At 32.4% G+C, this 23,460-nt stretch overlaps 3 protein-coding genes across 8 annotated transcripts; all 3 read left to right on the top strand.

The window, feature by feature from the left end:
* The first annotated feature begins 357 nt into the window (after positions 1-357).
* LOC107434246 (phenylacetaldehyde synthase) lies at positions 358-5,771 on the top strand. Of its 5 annotated transcripts, none has more exons than XM_016045694.4 (13): positions 358-516; positions 682-802; positions 1,158-1,230; positions 1,473-1,703; positions 2,095-2,258; positions 2,666-2,806; positions 2,915-2,974; positions 3,400-3,564; positions 4,059-4,115; positions 4,373-4,458; positions 4,603-4,726; positions 5,234-5,368; positions 5,500-5,771. In XM_016045694.4, coding segments are annotated over exons 1-13 (1,482 nt in total). In that variant the 5' UTR covers positions 358-514; the 3' UTR covers positions 5,623-5,771. The 5 variants fall into 5 exon arrangements, with proteins under 5 accessions (XP_015901180.3, XP_048336639.2, XP_015901181.3 ...); XM_048480682.2 differs by having other exon boundaries at positions 406-563; XM_016045695.4 differs by lacking the exon at positions 358-516 and having other exon boundaries at positions 674-802; positions 4,394-4,458.
* Positions 5,772-6,690: 919 nt separating this feature from the next.
* On the top strand, positions 6,691-13,675 carry LOC132805430 (probable disease resistance protein At1g61190). 2 transcript variants are annotated; one of them, XM_060820402.1, is made up of 3 exons: positions 6,691-7,176; positions 7,336-7,419; positions 11,931-13,675. In XM_060820402.1, the coding sequence occupies exon 3, from the start codon at positions 11,935-11,937 to the stop codon at positions 13,672-13,674; it is 1,740 nt and encodes a 579-aa protein (XP_060676385.1). In that variant the 5' UTR covers positions 6,691-7,176; positions 7,336-7,419; positions 11,931-11,934; the 3' UTR covers position 13,675. The 2 variants fall into 2 exon arrangements, with proteins under 2 accessions (XP_060676385.1, XP_060676384.1); XM_060820401.1 differs by having other exon boundaries at positions 7,327-7,419.
* On the top strand, positions 13,675-21,190 carry LOC107434221 (uncharacterized). The gene is made up of 5 exons (XM_048480680.2): positions 13,675-15,312; positions 15,779-16,366; positions 17,120-17,698; positions 18,067-19,661; positions 20,638-21,190. Exons 1-4 carry the CDS (start codon positions 13,900-13,902, stop codon positions 19,654-19,656), a joined length of 4,170 nt encoding a protein of 1,389 aa, XP_048336637.2. The 5' UTR covers positions 13,675-13,899; the 3' UTR covers positions 19,657-19,661; positions 20,638-21,190.
* The last annotated feature ends 2,270 nt before the right edge of the window (positions 21,191-23,460 follow it).

Below are 23,460 nucleotides of genomic sequence, written 5' to 3'. Positions count from 1 at the left end.
GGAAAAAAATTGCAAAAGAAACATATAAATGAACTAAGCAAATGTTTGCACTATAAGAAACACGTTATTATTATTCATTCCATTGGTATGCCTCATTCATTGGTGGAGGACAAAAAAGCCAAAATCCACTTGTCAAGGTTTTACTGGGTAACCTAGCAAACGATATCTAACGTGCTTTACATAATTAGAATTTTTCGGAAAATCTGTCCCCCGAAGCCAGTACATCAATTTAAATTTAATGACATCAAAATAAAGCATATTAATCCTAAAAAGAAAGTAAGAACATTTATTTACTACTCCAGGTATAAATGGTCTGTTTCACCATGTGAAACGTATAAATTTATTTATTTATTTTGGTCAGTTTTTATTTATTTATTAACGGTAGCATGAATACGACTCTTTGTATTTGGAACCATATCATATTCATTTGCACGGCCAGCATTTGTGTGACCTTGGTTTTCTCCGTGGAGCAATCCATTGTTCTATCTGCCGAGAGCTTTGAAGTCTGCGGGAGATGTAAGGCAGTCAAAGCCCATCTGTCTATCTATATATCTTTGCTAAATGTATATTGCAAAATTAAAATGACAGTGTTAGTGACTTTTTGTTACATTTGTGTATATATATATATTTCTTTTAGTTTGGTTATCTGGGTTTTTAATTTCGTAAATATTGGATGATAAGGGAGGGTGGATTGAAGCCAATGGATGCTGAGCAACTGAGAGAGTATGGGCATAAGATGGTAGATTTCATTGCTGACTACTACAAAAGTATAGAGAATTTCCCAGTTCTCAGCGAAGTTGAGGTCTGTCTATACCCTTTATTCTCTGTTTCTTGTTTGCAATAGCTTTTGCAATTTTGACTTTTATCAAGTTAAAATCAGTGATATTATACAGTAAGGCAAAGTTTTTTAAGAGACTGTATTCTTTCTATCTGAATGTTTAAGAAGTGGGTTTCTGAATTCTTTGCAATTTTTCGAGGATTTGGTATAAATTTATCCGGTTGATGATCCAAAATTGATACCCAGGGATGTATTTGTCTTTTTCGACATTTTTTTTTCCTGATGTTCTTTCTTCCTTGTTATTTGTGGACTCAGATTCGTTTTTGCTATCAGTATACTACTCTACTTGTTGTTACATTAATTTGGTGCTTCTTTGCAGCCCGGGTATCTGCATAAACTTTTACCGGATTCTGCGCCTAGTCATCCTGAGTCTTTGCAGCATATCTTTGATGGTGAAAATATCCAATTTCTGCATTTTTAGGAAACATTCAACAATAGAAGAATTCTCTGGCCAGACTTTTGGTTGCACTTGATTCTTCTTTTTTATTTTTCTTTTATTTTATTTTTTTTAATAATACTTTGAAATGCAAAGTTGATTGCTCTGACTTCCTTTATTCTCTATGTAATTTATACTGTTGTTTTCTTAATGTAGCAGAAACATGTTTCAAGAACAAATATTTTTATGTGATTGCAGATATTCAGACTAAGATATTACCAGGGGTAACCCATTGGCAGAGCCCGAATTATTTTGCATACTATCCTTCTAATAGCAGCATTGCTGGATTTTTGGGAGAGATGCTTAGTGCAGGCCTTAACATTGTGGGTTTTAGTTGGATTACTTCTCCAGCAGCAACAGAACTTGAAATTGTTGTTCTTGACTGGCTTGCTAAAATCCTAAACTTACCTAATGAGTTTCTTTCAGCTGGTAAGGGTCAAATGGCAATAACTTTTCCAAGAAACTTTTGTGGGATCATTATAATCTTAACTTGTTTGATTTTCCTGTCTCCCTGTTTTGGTATTAAAACTTAGATTGTAAAGACTGCTCACATGATATAATATTTAAGGAAATATTAAAAAGAGTATCTCATAGCTTCTAAAGAAAAAGAAACATCAGGTAGTGCAAATTTAGCCAAGACATTAGAAGATTAGGTATTAATATTTGCAGGCTTTATGTTTTGCATATTATCGATGCATTAGTCAAAAAAATGCTTCTTTATCAAGCAAGCATCTGTAGTCAGACTATTTCCTATTAGAAGATCGAACAAAGGTTCAAAGCTTGTTGAGCTCATGGAATTGTATTGGGAATCTTGATTCAGGACAAGGTGGTGGAGTCATACAGGGAACAGCCAGTGAAGCTGTTCTTGTTGTTCTGTTGGCTGCTCGTGATAAGGTTTTGATTAAGGTTGGAAAAAACGCTCTTGAGAAGCTTGTTGTATATGCATCTGATCAAACGCATTCAGCTTTACAAAAAGCCTGTCAGGTATCTCCAAAATGTGGTCTACTTAAGTATCTGAATAATTTTTGTATATATATTTGAGATCTGTTTTAATTACTTTTTTATCCTTTTGTGATGTTTTGAACATGTATATGCAATTCCTGTAGAACTTTCACATATGTAGTGCAAAATGGTATAGAACCCACTTTCATAGTATGATTGTTGACAAATGCATATATGTATGTATATATTAGTAAAGCTCATATTTTAACAAATCCTATTCCTATCAAATAAAGCATCATATTTAACAGATATTTTTACACTTTTTAGTCTATTTTCTTAGCAAGGCATGTGCACTTGATTAGTAAATACATATTGCTTTCTTGTTCAATGTTCATGTTGCCATTTATCATATTAGTTTGAATTTTTAGATATTTACTCTTGAACGGCAGATAGGGGGAATCCATCCAGAGAATTGCAGGCTGCTAAGTACGGATGCTTCTGCTGATTATGCCCTTTCTCCTGCTGTACTTGGTGAAGCAATTTCAAATGATGTTGCCAATGATTTAATTCCCTTTATGTTATGTGCTACTGTAAGAAACATGAACTTGTGACGCTAACTTATCTCCATTTGTTTTGTTGTCAATGGTGAATTATCAGAATTCTAATTGAGAAAAGAAGCTTTGCATTTATAAATGCAGGTTGGTACTACTTCATCTACAGCTGTTGATCCTCTGCCAGCATTGGGAAAGATCGCTAAGGTAACAAGTTAACTGGCTAATCTGCTGGTATATCGCAGTTTCTCTCACTTAATTTCCATTCATTAAGAATCTGAATATCCATGCTTAGAGTAATTATTATATCACGATTGTCACTTTCTGCATTTGTAAAAAACCTTGTGCACTACTTTAAGAAATAATAGACTACAAAAACACTGTCTCATTCTGTGACCATCTATAGCAATCTTACTTAGTGTTAAGGCTAAACTACTTTCCCTCGTTGAATCATGCATTTCTCTGCCTATTTTGTGTTTCACAGTTAGGAAGACATTTTTCCCTTCAAAATGATTTCCATTAATTAAACTAATCAACTTTGCTTTAGTCAGTGTAGTCAGTGTTGCAAGATGTATCAATTGAAGGTTTAGACAATGATGACAATCTTATTTTGATCCTTGGCCTTTTTGCAGAGTCATGGAATGTGGTTTCATATTGATGCTGCATATGCTGGAAGTGCTTGTATATGTCCAGAATACCGCCATTATATTAATGGTGTAGAAGAAGCTGACTCATTCAACATGAATGCACATAAATGGCTTTTGACAAACTTTGATTGTTCAGCACTCTGGATCAAGGTATAAAATAGGTCATTGTTCACATTTTTTGTGTTTCTTACAATTGTTGCTACATTTTTCCTCTATATCTCCCAGCCACATGCATCCAGTTAAAGATGTAAATAATGGATTTCAGAACTCCATTTTTAGGCAGTTAAAGCCCCTCATTGGAGGCGGGGCATCATATGTCATAACAATGTTAAACAAAAATTACAAATAGAAACGACTTCTGTAGTCTGTGCTTGTCTTTCTTTATCAGTTTGTGAACCTGAAATTATTGGGGACTGCTTGATGGCTTTGGATATTTCTAGCATCGATTATTTAGCACCATTTTAATGTGATTGCTTTATTGATTTCAGCCTCACAAACACAAATAATGATACTGTCCACCCACACCTCCAAACTAAATAAATAAATAAAATAAAAAGCTCGGTTTTACATATGGTTTTGTCTGATAAATATATTATTTGCATATATCAATTGACCCATGTACTTATGTTAATTCCTGACTACAGGACAGAAGTGCTTTGATTCAGTCCTTGTCTACAAATCCTGAGTTTCTGAAAAACAAGGTAAGGTCATGAACATTTCTTTGCTATAAGCACTGATCTTTGATTTTAGAATCAGCAGTTCCTATTAAAACATTTGACCCACAGTTTGAATCCAAATACTGGTTAACAAGGACCTTCAAACTTTTGAAGGATATGAGTAATATTTTGGTTGAATAACTAACTTGGCCTCTTACAAGCAAGTTATGGTTTAGATTTTTCCTTTTTATGGTTTTGGAGGGGTTATAAAAATTGTTGAAGTCTATAACTTGTATGATCAGAAATTGCCATTGATGCTTCAGGCCTCTCAAGCAAACTTGGTCGTGGATTTTAAGGATTGGCAAATACCACTTGGACGTCGCTTTAGGTGTGCTTTGTACATTTTATTCAGGGATGCAGTTTTACCAGTTTCCTCTCCTTTCACATCAAGGGGCCCTTTTAATAAACATATGTTTTACAGTCAATGTTTTTAGTATGTTATATTTTTTAATGATTCACTGCTGGTTCTCAGATCATTGAAACTTTGGATGGTGTTACGACTTTATGGTTTGGAAAACCTACAAGGCTACATAAGAAACCATATCAAGTTGGCTAAACACTTTGAGGAGCTTGTTTCTCAAGACCCAAGGTTTGAGGTAACTAACTAAGGAAGTTTAATCTTTCTGCTGATTAATTACGAGTTTCAGCACCATATTTTCTAAGTTAGGAGTGTTCCATGGAAATGATCTGAAACATTGCTTGTGGATGTTGATTACCTCTTGAATATACACTCTAGGATGGGAAAAAGTCTGCTATTTTGGCTTAACATTGTCTATTGGAATTGGAAATACTTACTCATTTTCCATTGGATGGTGTTTGTTGGTATAAACACTGAAATTTTAAACATGTTTTGAGAGAGCAAGAAATATTAGAGCTCTAGATTAAGGTAATACAACTGCATTTATGCAAAAAATATCCGCAGAAAGATTTAAAAATATTTTAGCTTGAGAAATCAACGGTCTCAGTTCTATACCATCACTTAATACCTTTCACTTTTCTGGCGAGTTAAGAATGACTTTATTATGAAAGCTTCACCTGTCTGTTATATCTCATGTGATTTTCTCTAATTATAATGTGAATTATTCCCCATTCTCTATTGACAGGTTGTTACACCTCGGAAATTTTCATTAGTTTGTTTCCGTCTTCTTCCTCATAATGATGAAGCCTGTGCAAGTAAACTGAACCATGATCTGTTAGACATTGTAAACTCAACTGGAAAAGTTTACATCTCTCACACGGTAAGCTCACATTTACATCAAATCTGACTTCAGGCATGCAAAGTGTCATTGGTTTTATCTTTCTGATTTTAAAGATTATGCCTATTTAACCACCCCATTTTATAGATTAAGTTTCCTTTACCACTTTGCAGGTTCTATCAGGCAAATATGTATTACGTTTTGCAGTAGGAGCTCCATTGACTGAAGAGAGACATGTCAATGCGGCATGGGATGTTCTACAAGAAAAGGCCTCTACCCTGTTAGGTAGTATGTAAAAACCAACCATTATAATTATTAGTATGAGCAACAGTATTTAAGTATTTATTGAATAATTTTCTCAATTGGAATTCTCTCTATTTGCAAGTGAAAATGAAATAGAGATATTTATTTGTTAAATCATAACCAAAAATTGATTTTATAGCCATATTATTTTTAAATGAATTCCATCATAATAGTTTCTGATTAATCACTGGCATTAAGTAGTAACAATGATCACAATGAATAGATGCTCTCCCAATGAAAATTTCTTCATTTTTATATTTTAATTCTGAAATAAAGGTAAGCTTCTTTTTTTTTTTTTTTTGAATGATAATCTTTTTGGTGCAACTAAAAATTTTGTTTTGAATCATTGGCAAATTTTATTTTGTTAACTGACCATGAAGACATATCTTTCTGGTTGGTGAGAAAATCAATTTGGTTCTTAAGTAAGGTTATTTTTGTCATTTAAGAAAATTAACCCTGGTTAGTTTTTACCCTTAGATTGACATAAGAGTAGTTATTGTAATGATTTTGAAACTCAAAGGAAGTATATGCAAAAACTGAAAAACGAAGGGCACGTAAGAATTTTTCTCATCATTATGTGTGGAAGTGTTGTTGGAATTAGTCTCTGGTCGAGTGTTGGGCTCATCCAACATGCAATTATAAACTTGGGCTTGCTTAGCCCAAACTGGACAATTTAAAAGAGTCATTTCTAGCTACGTTTTTGTTTTTTGTATTATTTTTTTTAATCCTTTTTTGGCAAATAAGGATTAGATTGCGAATTTCCGATTACTTCTTTGAGTCATGATATCAATTATTCTGGAATTATGAGTAGGTTTGGTGAAATAATATTTTTTTCTTATTATTTTTGGGGTGAATTTGGTTTACGCTTTTTCAATTCTGTTATAATATCAGTTAAATTCCATATTTCTGAAAAATTATTATTTACATTTTTTTTGTTTTTTAAAAATATTAAAAATGATTCATTTCCAAATTTTTATCAATTTTTAATATTGATTGTATTTTATAATATTAATCAATTATAAAATATTTTTTCACTGTTACAAAGTTTATAATGCTTTTGGATTCTTTATCTTTGAAGTAAATATTAAAATTGAAATTCTGGGGACTGATTTGAGTTGTGAATTTTTCATTCATATCAGAATATCATTGTGATTTCTGATTTCACGGCAGCTAATTACTAACTAACTAGTTTATGTACATTTTTTTATAGAATGAAATCGGGTATTATAATTGGGTTGGTGGTTCATCTTGGAATTAAGCACAGTACATACTACAAATTGGAAGACGTGTCGGGTACTTTGGGTATTTTATATTATATATATATATATATATTATAGATCAAAAGCCATGCAACTAAAGCAAAAGTAAAGCATTAAACAGTATGTGATTGGCTTGAGAATAAATTATGGAATTGCGTGGTGGTTTCAGAAAGCTGATTCTGTTTCTTTTACCTTGTGAAAGTGATATTATACATATATAATGCCTATACCTGTGTTCCATCTCCACTCTTACAAAATTGTTTGTAGAGGACGCATTCTCTGCTGAAGGTATGTATGAAAAATTACCAAAATTCTGTCGCTAATGTAATGGTGCAGTAGTAAATTGGTAATATCAACTGTTTTCCATATGCATAGTGGAAATCAACTTTTTTTTTTCCCCACAAATTTTCAAAAAGTTACTAATTATTGGTATATCAGGTGATATAGTGTACGATCTCTAGTCTCGCAAATTGTTTGTAAGGGAGAGGACGAACTGCTACTTTGCTCTAACATTGTCCTTCTCGGCTCAAGGTATGTATGCATGACAAACCCTATCTTTCTTTTCTAGTTTTGCTCTGTAATCCCTTGTTTCCATTTTGGGTCCAAATAAGTGAGTAACCAAAGAGGTTTTTTACGACTTTTCTAAAAGTTATTATTTATTTCTTAATTATGAGTAATTTATTTTTTAGTGTTAATTTTAATTTTGAGTTTTTTTTTTTTTTAAATATTGAATGGAAGAATTCAAACTTGGATTATTACATGAGAAAACTATGTTTAAGTTGTTATATATTTGATCTATATATATATATATATAGATATTTATGTGTGTGTGTGTGTGTGTGTGTGTATTATGTTTTAACGGAAAATAGGAATAGAGAAACCAGCTATGGAGGGTAGTGAGATGGAGAGAGAGTCTTAGGTAGAATAGTTAACTCAAGATTAAGTAGTCTAATGACCAATTATCAAGTGTCACATAAATACCTGCCATCAACAATGGAAATTTAAAGTGTATAAATCCTATAAAATAAATAACAAAATGTTTAAATATCATAAGTGACTTCTTGTATCGTATAATGTTCGTTATGGATATCTAATGTTCCTAAAAATACATTATTTAAAGATAATATTATTTAAAATATTTCTTTGAGACAATATTATTCAAATACATTTTGAAGATAATATTAATTTAATATTTTGTGAAGAATATATTATTTATAATATTTTTGAAGAAAAAGATTACTTTTAATATTTAGATAATAAAAATAAATTTGAAATAGATTATCTGGAAAAGGATGCGGAGAGTATGCCAAAAGGGTGCTTTTGTCAAAATAAAATAAGTTTTAGTATTTAATTGGTTGCCTTCTACAAAATCATAAGGTTTATTTGATATTTTAATAATTTAAAAAGATTATTTGAAGCTATGAAATAATTTAGAGGAATTTTATATAATTTACCATTATTTTTATGAACTATTTGTAATCCATGAATATAGACTAGCCGAAATACGTATTTTTAGATTATCTTTTTTGAAGACTATATTTGTATGGTATTCTTTATTTTTAAATACTAATCTTTATAAAAGCTGTCCATCTTTTTCTTTATTAAAAAAAATAAATAAAGGCCAAAATTTAATATTTGTTTATATTTTATATAGAAAAATTCTTCTAACAATTCCATTTAAATTCTTTACAATCCCATCTAATTTAATTACCAAAATATCTTTTTTATTTTATTTTATGAAACTAAATATATATATATATATATATATATATTCTGAAAAAACTAAAAGCAAGCTGCGGCATGATGCGGTAGGTTCCCGCACACTTTTGGGTTGGTTTTTATTTTAAAAAATTAAAAAAGAAAACACTTTTTTTTTATATTAAAAAAATAACAATGTTAACAAATTCCAAATATCAAATTTGTTAACCGAATTTATAATATGTCCTATAATAATTAATAATGAAAAAATCTATAATACATTATCACATCATTGCATATTAAAAATTTAATTAAGAGTACATAAACACAAGATTTATTTATTTGAAAAAGGCAAAACTGGGAGCAGTGACAGAGTCTACTTTGACTCCCTTGGCATCCATAGGGGTCAATCACAGACGATGGCTGCTTTCTATGGGTGGAGAAGTTTGAAAAGGAGAAAAAGCAAATAGAAAGCTTAATTATCATTATGGTTTTTGAAAGGATAGAAATGTATTTTAGTATATTCAATATGATATTATATAAAATTGCTTTGGTATTGAAATTAGAATTTCTGTTTTTATATAATTTTCGTTTGCTAGGTTAAAGGTTTCACAGCATCGAAGATTGGTAAAAATAAATAATAAATTAAAAATTAAACATATGTATAAAATAATAAATGTTTAGAGAAAAAACTAAAAATAATAAAGAAAAAAACATTATTACTGGAGTAGAAAAAAAAAAATTACTTAAGAAATGATCGGAATAATTTACTTGATAGCTAGTACTGTACAATTTCTGTAGCAGAATATCACATTATCCTCATAATATGTAGTGTGGTTACATCTAGTACTGTACAATTCCTGTAGATTACAATTTTTGTACATCTCAGCTTCGGATTAAGTTGTAGCCCCTGAATGAATCAAAGATTTTATCACAGCTCTTTTAAGGAGTGCAAAACTCAAACTAACCCATTTCAACTGACCAATCCAAACCATTTAAAACCAACCCAGCTTAATCCTAATTGAATGTAATATAATTAAAATAATTTTATGCATATTTTTTTATATATAGGCTTTTTTATTATTTTTTACATGTTACTTTATTAATTTATTATCATTATTAGTTCACATCCTTCTATAGTTTATACTAGATTTTTATTTTTAAAAAACAAAAGTTTAATTAGAAAAATGTTTGGTTTTTAAAATGTGATGCTTGAAGTGTATAACTATACATACTAAAGATCTATAATAAAAACTCAATTGTAGTGAATGGAATTTTTGAATTTAGGATCAACAAAATTAATAGTTGATTAGCCATTTTCTTCTTATGAACTTTTAAAAACAAACTGATAAATGTTTATGTGTTTTTATTTTTTATTTTTTTTTTATTATCTACTAATTCGAGTAAGAAATCAATGATTCATTTGTGTTCAAGTGTGTAATTTTCATAAACCAACTATCCAACCTAAACCAGCCTAATCATACTCTGTTTGTGTTCATTTAGTTTTAGAACTGGCAATGCTTTAGGTTAAGTTGTTACATTAAGTAGTTGTTATATTAAGTAAACCAAACAGATTAGTTTAAATTAGATTTTGGTCTAATATCGAACCAACCTAATCTATACCCACCCTTACAAGTGCTAGCTGTTGCTCAAGGGATTAATAATGGGTTGAATGAGTTTTAACATTGATAGTAGCCCCTAAATGAGTTTAACCACTTTAATTTTATACTTAAAAATATTCCCCTCAACTTTCACCTATATTTCAATTTGCCCCTAAAATTGAAAAACAGTTTTCTCCTCAAATTACCACATAATTCAAACAAACGAGGATCTTTGCCTCATATAAATTTTTCTTAAGCTTTTAAGAATCTAATAACATGTGACACTAATCCATGGTATTGTTTTTCTTTCATTTTAATTTCTAAAACATCCAAATAAGGATATTTTATAATAAATACATAAATTTAGTCTTTTATGCACTTTTATTTTCTTCTTTTAAAGATCTAGGAATTGCTTGATCATAAGGGAAAATAAAAATTTATAAATCTCCTTTCAAATATATATATATAAACTTAAGTAAAGCTTAGATGCTTAAGTAAAGCTTAGATGAGGAGAGGATCTTCATCCAATTCAAACAGCCGAATAAATATAGAGTGGCTAATTTTTTTTTTTTTTCAAAGCCTAAGTAAAGCTTAAAGGAGGAGAGGATCTTCATTCAAGTTAAACAGCCAAGTAATATAAATTTAGAGTGACTGATTTTTTTAACCAAAATTTTTGTATTCAATGATTTGACATATTTTTTGTAGTTTTACCACGAATGTATGACAATATCAATTTAATAACAATTAATAAATTAGTACATAATTGATTATTAATATTTTGGTTAATAAATTTGGTACCTATTGTATTACATTTATAGAATTTGCAATCTTTGCCCAATCCCACCTTGCCATGCCCAAGCTAGGTTCCAACCAAAAACCAAATGGTTATGAATGAAGTAGCCCACTTATGTTCTATGGTGTATGAGTGACTAATTTTTTTTATTTTTACCAAAATTTTGGTATATAATATAATTTGATATTTTTTTCATAATATTATTTTTTATGAATGTAAGACAATATCAATTTAATAATCATTAATAAACTACCACATAATTGACCACTGCTAAAATTTATACATAATATTTCTTTTGTAGAGGCCGTAGTCTTTGCCCAAGCCGACCTTGTCAGATCCAAATTAGGTTCTAACTCAAAACCAATTGATTATGGGTGGGATTCCATGGTGTATGCTTCTTAGGATGTGGGACTTCTCCTCAACCTAGTCTAACCTTTAGTAAACTATCACCTTTGGTCCCCATCTTGCGTAAGGGTCACTAGGCCATGTCCCCATGGGGTTCTTCCATTGAGGTCCACTATGGGGTCATGGGGTTCTTCAATCGAGGTCCACCATGGGGCTCACTACCATTTGGTTCATCGGTCCGTATTCACCCGATAATATAGTTGGCAACCTTTGCTCGAGCCCATCTTGTTCAGGCTTAAATGAGGTTCCAATCCACAGTCAATTGATTATGGACGAAGTAACCCACTTGGGTTTGCATTTTTCCAACGGCCTTTATATATTTATGATATCTAAGTTTTAACTTCTTGTGTTTTTTTTTTTTTTTTCTTTTTGAACTAAATTTATAAAAAAGAAACGAACCAATATATTTTTTTAATTGGTGTAGCCATTGTCTGATTACTAACTTTTCTATAGTAAAATGGTGATAGAGTTCATTTACCCAAAAATATATATATATATATAATAATAATAATGTTCTGATAGAGTTCTTTTTCGTTGGTTGCAAGCGAAATGGATATGAATACTCTTACTTCAGTTGTCGGAAATTTGCTAGTATATTCCATAGAACCAATACGGCAACAATTTGTCTATTTGATCAACTACAAGGAAAACATTGAGAGGCTGGTTGTTGAATTCGAGAAACTGAGGGATGAAAGAACTGTAGTGCAACTACTGGTGGATGATGCCAAAAGGAACGCACGAGTTGTTGCACCTCAAGTTGTAAAGTGGCTTGCAAAAGTGGATCAGGTGGAGAAGGCCTCGGAAGATCTCAGGAACCGACGCGGACCAAGACGTTTAAATGGAGACCCATTGAATCTGAAATTGCGTTATTCGTTGGGTAAGAAGGCTAGCAAGATGACTCAAGAAGTCATTAATGTCCTACAAGAAAGGAATTTCAAAGAAGTAGGATACCCTGCGCCACCAAAGGACTATGCTTCTACATCCACAACAGGTTTTTCTGGTTTGACATCAAGAATCCAGGTTGTTGAGGGTATCATGCAGGCTCTCAAGGATGAGGACATCAATATGATCGGTATTTGTGGAGCCGGAGGGATGGGGAAGACAAAAATGGTGGAAGAAGTTATGGTAAGAGCAAAAGCCGAAAAGCTATTTGAACAATATGCAATGGCTGTAGTCTCTCAAACACCAGATGAGAGAGCAATTCAAGACCGAATTGCAGATGAGCTAAGTTTGCCGTTGGACCGCAAAGAAAGTGTAGCTGGACGGGCAGATAAGCTTCGAGAATGTATATTGATGGATGGCAAAAAGATCCTTGTGATATTGGATAGCATTTGGGAGAAGCTTGATTTCGACAAGGTTGGACTTCCTTTAGGACCCGATAATAAGAGTTGCAAGTTTATTCTCACCACCAGAAACGAAGATGTATGCGTGCAGATGAATTGCCAAAAGAAATTTACAATCTCGTATTTGCCGACTTCGCCGACCAGCAACGAGGCTAGCGACAGGGCTCAAGACATCATTCAACTCCGACAAGAAGGGAATTACAACAGAGAAGCATCATCTGGTTCGACATCAAGAATCTCGGTCAGGGAGGATATCATGCAGGCTCTCGGGAAAGATGAAATCAATATGATCGGTATTTGTGGAGCTGGAGGGATAGGGAAGACAAAAATGGTGGAAGAAGTTACCAAAAGAGCAAAAGCCGAAAAGCTATTTGAAGAATTTGCAATAGCGGTTGTCTCTCAAACACCAGATGAGAGAGCAATTCAAGGCCAAATCGCAGATAAGCTAGGCCTGAGCTTCGACGACAAAGAAAGTGTAGCTGGACGGGCAGATAGGCTTCGACAAAGAATGATGATGGAAGGAAAAAAGATCCTTGTGATATTGGACGACATTTGGGAGAAGCTTGATTTCAACAAGGTTGGACTACCTTTGGGACCTGAAAATAAGACATGCAAGTTTATTATCACCACGAGAAACGAAGATGTATGTCCGCAGATGAATTGCCAAAAGAAATTTACAATCTCCTACTTGCCAAAGGAAGAGGCATGGAAGCTTTTCCGGGAATCAGCTGGCAACCTTGTCGATGATCCTCGCTTGCGTCCGATAGCAGAGGCAGTAGCAGATGAATGTGGAGGCTTGCCGCTGGCCATCATTATTGTTGGAAGGGCGTTGGAAAATAAGGGCCGAATTGTTTGGGAACATGCGCTTCAACAACTTAAGAAATATGCACCAGGTAACATTACTGGAATGCATAAACATGTATTCTCAAGCATTGAGTTGAGTTAAAATTATCTAGAAAGCAAGGAAGCTAAGTCATGCTTCTTGCTTTGTTGTTTATTTCCTGAAGATTTGGAGATCCCAATCGAATTTTTGGTGAGATATGGGTTGGGTCTCAGGTTATTTGGAGCTGTAGATACAATACTGGAAGCAAGAACCCAAGTCCATGCATTAGTTGACAAATTGAAGAGATCGTTCTTGTTGTTGGATACAGGCAATGAATATTATGTCAAAATGCATAATGTTGTACGAGACTTTGCCATATCAATTGGAAGCCAACATGAGGCTATGTTGGTAAGATGCGATGCTGGTTTGGATGAGTGGCCGCATGACGATTCATATGAACATTACTCCAGAATCTCGCTTCGGTTCAGTGAGAAGGCCAAGTTTCCTGCTGATGATTCCTTGCATTTTACAAATCTAAAGCTTTTACAACTGTTTTACAACTCATGGAGTGAGAATCATATGGATAATATTCCAGAGAATTTTTTTCAAGGGATGGAAGGACTTGCAGCTTTAGGTTTGCTTAAAAATGATACTCCAACATCACTCCCACCATCTTTTGGAGTCCTAAAAAACCTTCGAAGCTTGTTTCTTCATGGATGCAGTAAGATAGAAAGATTATCCATGATTGGATGTCTAGAGAAACTAGAAATATTAAGCCTTGTTGGGTCCCGTGGGTTTCATACTTTTCCAAGGGAAGTAGGACAGTTAAGACATTTGAAATTGTTAGATTTGAATGGTTGCGGACCAATCCAGCGGATGGAGCGTGGTACTCTGTCAAGCTTATCCAGACTAGAAGAGTTGTACATGGAAGATACATTTGACAAAAGGACATCGAATGAAGAAGACAGAGAAGAAATCAATGCAAGTCTGGTTGAGCTAAAGGAATTATCTCATTTGAAAGTTTTGGCAGTTGGATTACCAACTTATGCTTCTTTAGCGAGAGACTTTCCGTATGGGAATCTAATAAAATTTAGAGTCACTCTATATGGACGAGGTGTTCATTATGAGTTTGAGAATGAATATTGGTTTCCATTTGAAAATACCTTGAAACTCCATGAAGACAAAAGAAGTAGTGTATTTTATCAGTTGTTGCAGAAAACAGAAATTGCATATTTCGATGAGTTAAAGGATTTGGAAAATGATGTTTGTGAATTAGATATAAACTGTTTTGCACGCTTGAAGAAATTTCATCTCAGTGATTGTGAGAAACTGAAATACATGGTTGATTGGTCAAGGAATGAAACACCAAAAGCAGTCTTTCCCCTATTGGAGTCGCTTGAAATTCGTGATTCAAAGAATTTAAAAGAGATATGCCATGGACAACCACCTTCAAAGAAAACTAGTCCGGAGGCCTTGAGGAGTTCCACGTGGCTTGCTAGTTTTTGCAACCTAAGATCTCTTATTCTAGTTGGATGCCCCAAGTTGAAAAGTATCTTCTCAATGTCCATAGCAAGAGGTCTGATTCTTCTCCAATACTTGCAAGTGCAAGACTGCCATCAGCTAAAAGAAATTATATCAAAAATAGGAGAAGATGATGAGAAACCAATCAATGAGACTGGGTTATTTCCGGAGTTAACAAACTTGAATCTGGGTGATCTACCTGGGCTTATAGGGTTTAACTCAATATCCTCCCGCAGTAAGGTATGTTCTATTCTTCAATCCAATCCATGCGAGCTGTTTTTATTCTTTTATATTTTAATCATATATATATACCAAAATATTCTTTCTGCTTAACATTTTTATCGATCTAGTTAGTAGCTAGCTACCTCAATGGTTTGTGTGTAAGTTTATCTTATTATTTTTCATGGTAATTAAGCTCATGATACATAGAGTTCCATGTTTCATACCTTCTTATATTGTAATGTTTATTTGTTGTTTACATTATTTGAGGGTGCTGTTTTAATTTTTCATAATAAATCAATGGAGTTTCATGGTATTTTTTTTTTTTTTTTTTTTTTTTTTTTTTTGCCCTAAATTAACTAAATCACAAAAATATAGCATACATCAAGTATTGGAATGTCCAAATTTGCTGCATGTGTTATTTGATATACATACCAAAATGGGTAATGTTTTAGAACTTTCATTGTGTCATGGTGATATAATTCAGGATGATAAGAAGGATATGAGCACCCAGAAAATGGATAAATTTGCAGATCAGAGTCAGCAATATGAGCAACTTGACATGGGGTCCTCATTTGTGCTGCTAGTAACCCACTCAATAAGACTGTCAAAGTTGGAAAGTCTTGTAATCCATGGTTGTGCCTCTCTACAAGCAATATTTGACACCCAACGGCTAAATGTGGCCTTTCCCCTATTGGAGTCACTTGAAATCCGAGATTTAAAGAATTTAAAAGAGATATGCCATGGACAACCTTCAAAGAAAAGTGGTCTGGAGTCGTTGAGGAGTTCCACCTCCACGTGGCTTGCTAGTTTTGGCAACCTAAGATCTCTTCTTTTATTTGGATGCCCTAAGTTGAAAAATATCTTCTCAATATCTATAGCAAGAGGTCTGATTCTTCTCCAATGCTTGGAAGTGCGACAATGCGATGAGCTGGAAGAAATTATATCAAAAATAGGAGAAGATGATGAGAAACCAATCAATGAGATTGGATTATTCCCCGAGTTAACAGAATTGGAACTGATTAATCTACCTGAGCTAATTATAGGATTTAACTCAATATCCTCCCGCAATAAGGTATATGTTCTCTTCTTCAATCCAATCCATGCATGCCGTTTTTATTTTTTTATATATGCCAAAATATTATCTCTGGTTAACATTTTTATTAATTATTTGATCTAGTTATTAGCTAGCTACCTCAATGATTTGTAAGTTTCCTTTTACGTGGAAATTGGCACTCACTCTACCAAAAAAAGAAAAAAACACATATTTACAAGGTACACAATCATTTAATTATAAGTTAATTGATGAAAATAACTAGGTTGTGTCCTTCTGTAATAAACAATTATAAATCATTACTTAAGAAAAAAGGAATATTAAATACTTGATTAAAAAATATATTAACATTATATAAATTCATGTTTAATACATATTAATTATGTTTGTTAATTTTTTTTTCTTTGAAATATATGTATTCTTGGCAATCTAAAGTAAAGGTAGAATGAATTATGATCAGTACCTTTTTTTTTTTAAATAGTTTATCTTGTTATTTTTCATGGTAATTCAGCTCAAATACGGATTCAATATTTCATACCTAGCTTCTTAGTTATAATGTAAGGTCTGTTTGCTATTTACATAATTTGAGGGTGCTGTTTTAATTTTTTTATAATAACTCAAATGGAGTTTCATGATGTTTTCTGCCGGCCTAAATTAAGTAAATCATACAATACCATATATCAAGTATGGAATGTCCAAATGTTTAGTGTATTCTTTGATATCAAATTGGGTAAGGCTTTAAAACTTTTATTGTCTCATGGTGATATAATTCAGGGCTTTCAGAATTTTACTCCAGAAACTCGGAGCTTTCAGAATCTGAGATCTCTGCATGTAGAACGTTGTATGAGGTTAACAAGTCTATTTCCACCTTGTTTAGCCAAGCTGCTTGTGAAACTTGAAACCTTAGAAGTCAAACATTGTGGAATGATGGAAAGTATTGTGGAAAAAGAAGAAGAAATGGAAGAGACCCTCAAAGGCATAGTTTCGTTTCCTAAATTAAATTACTTGAAACTCAAAAATCTGCCAAATTTCACAACTTTCAGTGCGGAGGGTTCTACTTTGGCATTGCCATCCTTGGAAAGCTTATCAGTAGCCAAGTGTCCGAAAGCAAAGACTTTGGATCATATGATTAATACAAGCTCGTATTCCCAACTAAAGTCTACGGGTTTCACCACCAAATCATCTTCTGCAGTCCCTGAGACGAACAATTCTTATGGCGGTGGCGCCTCTATGGATTCTCATCACGGTTTTAGTAGATGGCTTTTATGTTGTGGATCTACGAGAACTACATTGCCATCTGATTCAAGTGAGACGAACATTATTCAACAAAGAGATGTATCTAGTCCGAATGAGGTACGTGGAGCATATATGATCGATGATTGATGATCACTTCCTGACATCTTTCAGATTTATCTGCAAAATTTTCAGTCTTCTAATTCCCCAACTATATATATATATATATATGTATAAATTATGTTAATCAGATTGTGTTATATATAAATGTGTGTATATATATATATATACATAGGTAGTTCTTGTATTTCTTTCCTTTTTGCTATTGTTAAATTACCAACTTTGATTATTATATTTGCCACCTTTTCCATGGTGTAATATTACCTGTGATTTATTTCTTTTAAGGTCAAGGGGCTAGAATTAATTTGTATTCGATTTTATAAAATGACTTGAAGATATTTATATATATGTATATGTTTTGGCTGCAGGTTGATCAGATGATGATGATGAGTAAACTTATAGACCTATCTATCAAAGATATGGGCAACATGCTGTACGTATGGACAGACAAAATTGACGGTGGTTTCATTCCTTCCCATTTGATGAATAGGATGAACAATCTGGAAAGAATGGATGTATCTCGGTGTCAGTCATTGGAAACAATATTTCACATGGAGCGACCCAAAAGAGGTGATGAAGGGGATTTTAAGGGTTGTCGTAATCTGAAGATGTTAGATGTAGAAAGATGTGACAATTTGAAATACCTTTTCTCATCCCACGTCGCTGAGCTTCTTGTGGAGTTGGAGGAAGTCAGGGTTATCAAATGCAACATGATGGAAGAATTAATTCTGGGGAAATCAGCTACACATCATGATGATCAGGAAGATCATCAAGATATTTTCATCACGAGTACTACTGATCAGCAGCAGCAGGGAGGCCGAGTTTTGGGATTAATAATGTTCAAAAAACTAAAAAATCTGGAAATTGTGCATTGCAAAAATTTAAGACTTCCATCCCATATGATGAATAGGATGAACAATCTGGAAAGAATGCAAGTATGTGGATGTGAGTCATTGGAAACATTATTTGACAGCCAGCGGCGGCCGAAAAGTGTGGATGCCCTTCCAATGATGGATTGCTTGATGGAGTTGATTTTAAAGGATTTACCAAAGCTGGAGCAAATATGGAAGAATATTGGTGGTGAAGGAGATTTTAAGAATCTGAAGAGCTTAGATGTACGAAGATGTGACAATTTGAAATACCTTTTCTCACCCCATGTCGCTGAGCTTCTTGTGGAGTTGGAGGAAATTAGTGTTACCGAATGCAACATGATGGAAGAAATTGTGAGGAAATTCGCTACATGTACAGATGAACAGGAAGATGATCATGAGCTTCTTGTGGAGTTGGAGGAAGTTAGCGTTACCGAACGCAACATGGTGGAAGAAAATGTGGGGAAATTCGTTACATGTACAGATGAACAGGAAGATGATCAAGGTCAGCAGCAGCAGCAGCCTCCTATACATGAAAAGATATTCATCAACAGTACTGAGCAGCAGCATGGAGGCCGAGTTTTGGGATTAACAATGTTTAAAAAGCTTAAAAATCTGGAAATTGATAGTTGCGACAATTTGAGACATGTGTTCAGTGGTTCCTTTGGCACTAGAGGTTTGGAACAACTTCAAACGCTGGACATATTCAACTGCAAGATGATGGAGCATATTGTAGCTGCTGTCGCAAACGAAGAAAACAAGGAGGAGGAAGCAAAAGCAACAACAACAGCAACAACAACAACAACAATGACGAACAAGATTGTGTTCCCTCGACTAGCCTCTCTGGATCTTCGGCTTTTGCCCAAGATGGAGCGTTTTTGTCAAGGAAATTATGTATTGGAATTGCCATCACTCAATGAACTGACTGTGGATGAGTGCCACATGATGAGGGATTTGTCGGAAGAATTTTCTTTTGACTATCAATCAATAATGCAACGAGATAAGTCTTCCCTGAAATACGAACCTGATCAAGACGATAGATCTTCCACTACCACAGAAGATGATCCACAACCATCATATCAGCACTAGGACAGGTATGAATACACTGATTTTCAATTTATTATTATTATACAAAAACTATTCTATGCATAGTTTTTAAAATAATATATATAGCTTGTATTTGTGATGGATTTCCTCACCGAATTGAGTAGGGCCGAAAAGAAAAATGCTCAGCCATTTAAAAATAAAAAATAAATAAAAATCCTTTGTTTTAGAAATATTTTAGAATTTTGAACAAATATATATACACATACATAAATTAATTTCAAATAAAATTTATTTTATTTTATTAAATTAATATCTTTATAACTATTGGATTACATTAAAAATGTAAAATATAAAATGTAAAAAATTATCAAATATAAATTTAATTACATACTAAAATATTATTTTAAAAAACAATCATTTCAAAATCAGTAATTAATAAATATAATTTTAAATCTTCGTTAATATAATTTAAAAGTTGAAATAGAAAAAATTCATATTAATTTTTATATTAAAAACCTTATTTAAATTTGTTAGTTGCTTTTCCCTTTTTAGATTTGGCTTTGATTTAGGGTCTTGAATCTAGCATTTAGCGAAATAAAATTTATTTTATTAAATCACGTGTAAATGGAATTAAGCTTGAAATGGAAATAAAAATTTATTATCGTTAAATGCATTGTCTCTTCTTTTATTTTATTATTATTATTTTTAGCTGTATATTCTACTTTTTGTAGGTTGGTTAACGTAAATAGCATTGAAACTTTGATGACAATTTCCTAGTCCAGTTGAATATAATATTGAATGGGGTTTATTGGATAATTTTCCAAATGAAAGATTGAAATATCGGGACCTGTTTTTTGTTATATGATATAGTTCCCCGGCTGGTTCTTCTCTGCCTGGGTGCTATTTTCCTCTTATGGCTTTTAATATACTAAAGATGGTTGATGCTGTAAACTTGAATGTTTTGTGGTTGAAAGTGTGTACTTTTTGATCATTAAGTTGGTGCTTTTTTCTTTTGGGTGCCAGATTCATCTACTCTTTCATGGGAGTGGGCATTTTGTTTGTGTTGCGTTACTTCATTGCAGCCGAAGTAATTAATGGCTGCTGCCTCTGCTTCGTATCCTCAAGGCATACATTTCTGAACTATTGTGCGCTAAAGCACTGGTTCTTCTCTGTCTCTTATGATAAACATGTAAATTAATGAATCATCGTTACGCTTTTTTTTTTTTCTTTTTTTTCTTTTTTTTTCCTTAGTGAAATTAGTTAAAAAAAAAAAAAGAATATAGAGCTAGGTAAGAACCCAGAGAACAAAGAACTCTAGTCAATTGTGTAATACCACCATATGCTCAAACTCTGTTTTTGTTCTGTTTATCTTAAAGTCCTGACGACGGTGAACTAAAATATCTATATTGCTTATGGAGAGGTTTACCACAAGATCTAAACCAAATGGAACAGAACCATTGAACATAATAGTTTCCAAATCTAGCTGTTCTTTTAATTTTGCCAGTTGAGAAAGAGATTGATCAACATTTCCTTAATTCGTTAAATCTTAGTAAACTCTGGTCTTGATCACTGTAATCATTATATTAGAAGTGGCTTTGGTGGCATTCATTGCAATAGATCATCATTGGGAAAAGATATATATATATATATATATATATTTTATATATGTATCGAATTCAACGATGTATGAATCCAAGGGTGTCAATCCTCCTTTGCACCATGTATATTCCATTAAGTAGTCTGTTTAATTAATACCAACCAGGATCTTTCCTATGAGCCAACTGGTGAAATTCGTGCTAACTGTTTATTTCAAATGTTTAAACTATTAGAAAATAGATCCAATAATATATATCAAGTTTATTTTTAAAATATCCCTTCATGTGTAAGCCCATTCAGATTCAACCAACTTAACACAAATACAAATACAAACAGGGATATCAAGAAAAGGGGTCAACAATATATATTAAGTTTATTTTCAATATAATTCCCCACAAAGACAATATATATCAAGTTTATTTTCAATACACTTTTCACCTGTAAACTCAATAAGAAAAGAAAAAGTTGGATCTTACATGTGTCAAACAACAAATAATAATTTTGTTTTTCTTATAATAAATCGAGTTACAAGTGTCTAACATATTCATACATAACGATTTTCCACAAAATGGTGACGAAAAGTATAACTTGTACAAATCTTTCCATTTTCCAATTCGATCCGATCCATTCGTTCATAGAGCTATTTACTCGATCGCAGACATTTCTAGAACACTTCTAACCGAGGGACAAATAGTCAATTTTGAAAGAACTTATTGTCAACCTCTTTGAGATATGAATCTGTCTGATTCAGAAGGGAAGAACTTGCATCAGTATCTCAATTTCAAGAGGAAAAGGATTTGGGTATGACATTTGGAGTTTTATTAATTATTTAATTTTTTATTATTATTATTTTAAGACATGTAGTCATTCTGTTTTTCCTTTTTCTTGTAATAAAACTTTAGCCTACACAGATATCGTCTTTAGTAAATATGTGAACTGTATTTAAAGCTTCTTTTTTAACTTATGTTGATCTATTTAAATAATAGTATTAAATTGAAAACAAGAAAGCCATTAGTGCCAAATCCATTTTACTTGTTTCCACGGCCTCGCCGACCTAAATTGGCCAATAATACTAGTCCTATCACTTGGATTCGACGAAATTGCATTTGGACAAACAGCATGTTCCCTTCCAAAATGCAGTTTGGAACCTTCAATACCAGACACGCAATAGCCAATAGCTAAGAGGAAGGAGAAAAAAAAAATTTAAAAATTAAAACTTAAGAAATAAGAAAAGGAATTTTTTTTTTTTTTTTTTAAAGGGCGAAATACCAAATTGGTATATCTCTTTTGACCTCCCAAACTATGAATGCGAATGAAAGACAAAATAGACGGCGAAAGATCGAATGGAACTAACGTGGGATCGATTTGTTTTTGGATAAATTGCAATATAAAAAGTTACTTTAGTACTTTGATATTATAAAGGAAAAAATCTATACAATATCATAATATTATACATTTTGTTAAAAGATTTGGATACATATTGTTTTTCAGGATTCTTTCAAACCATATTTCTTAGACTTCTATTTTGCCTTCAATTTCAAACCAGAGCCTAGATTTTTTAATTTTTTTTCAATTGAATGTTACAATTTTAATTTTGGTTCCAATGTAGATTCTATATTTTAGTTGTTGGTTATTATTTCAAGTGAAGATAAAATGACATTTTTAAAATTTTAACGTTATTCAATGCGCACTCTTGATAGTTAGTTTTATTCCAAATTGTTAAGTTTATAGTGTTTTCAGCTCAAAAGAAAAAAAAAAATTTGTAATATTTTTGGATTCTTTAACTTTAAAGTAATTATAAAAATTAAAATTTTGGAGATTGTTCGAGTTTGTGAATTTTTCCATTTAGAAAAACACATAGGGCAAACTCCTGCTTATAAAACAAATAAATAATAACTAGTTTCAATTCCATGTTACTTGTATTCAAATCACTAACAGCTCTTGCACCTGTACAAAATAAAGTGTCTCAATTAGAAAATAACCAAATATCAAAATTCCATTCTTTTTTCCTCTTGTTTCAAAACTTCAATTTCCATAAACTAAACTAAACTACTAAAAATAAAAAATAAAAAAAATAAGAAAAGAACTTTTTGGACCGTAGTAACCTCTTGAAAGTAGGTGGATTTGGGCTAAGAAAGGGAAGGTTTTTGAGGAGGCATTTCAACAAAGATAGTCAGATTGGGGTGTTGGGAGCAGTCTGTACTCTATATTCCCACAAGTACTAGAATTTTATTTTCCCAAAATTTCTGA

This window comes from Ziziphus jujuba, chromosome 9, assembly GCF_031755915.1.
Source record: "Ziziphus jujuba cultivar Dongzao chromosome 9, ASM3175591v1".
NCBI classification, from domain to species: domain Eukaryota; kingdom Viridiplantae; phylum Streptophyta; class Magnoliopsida; order Rosales; family Rhamnaceae; genus Ziziphus; species Ziziphus jujuba.
Note: the sequence above shows the minus strand (reverse complement) of the source record. Positions and strands in the feature narration are given on the sequence as shown.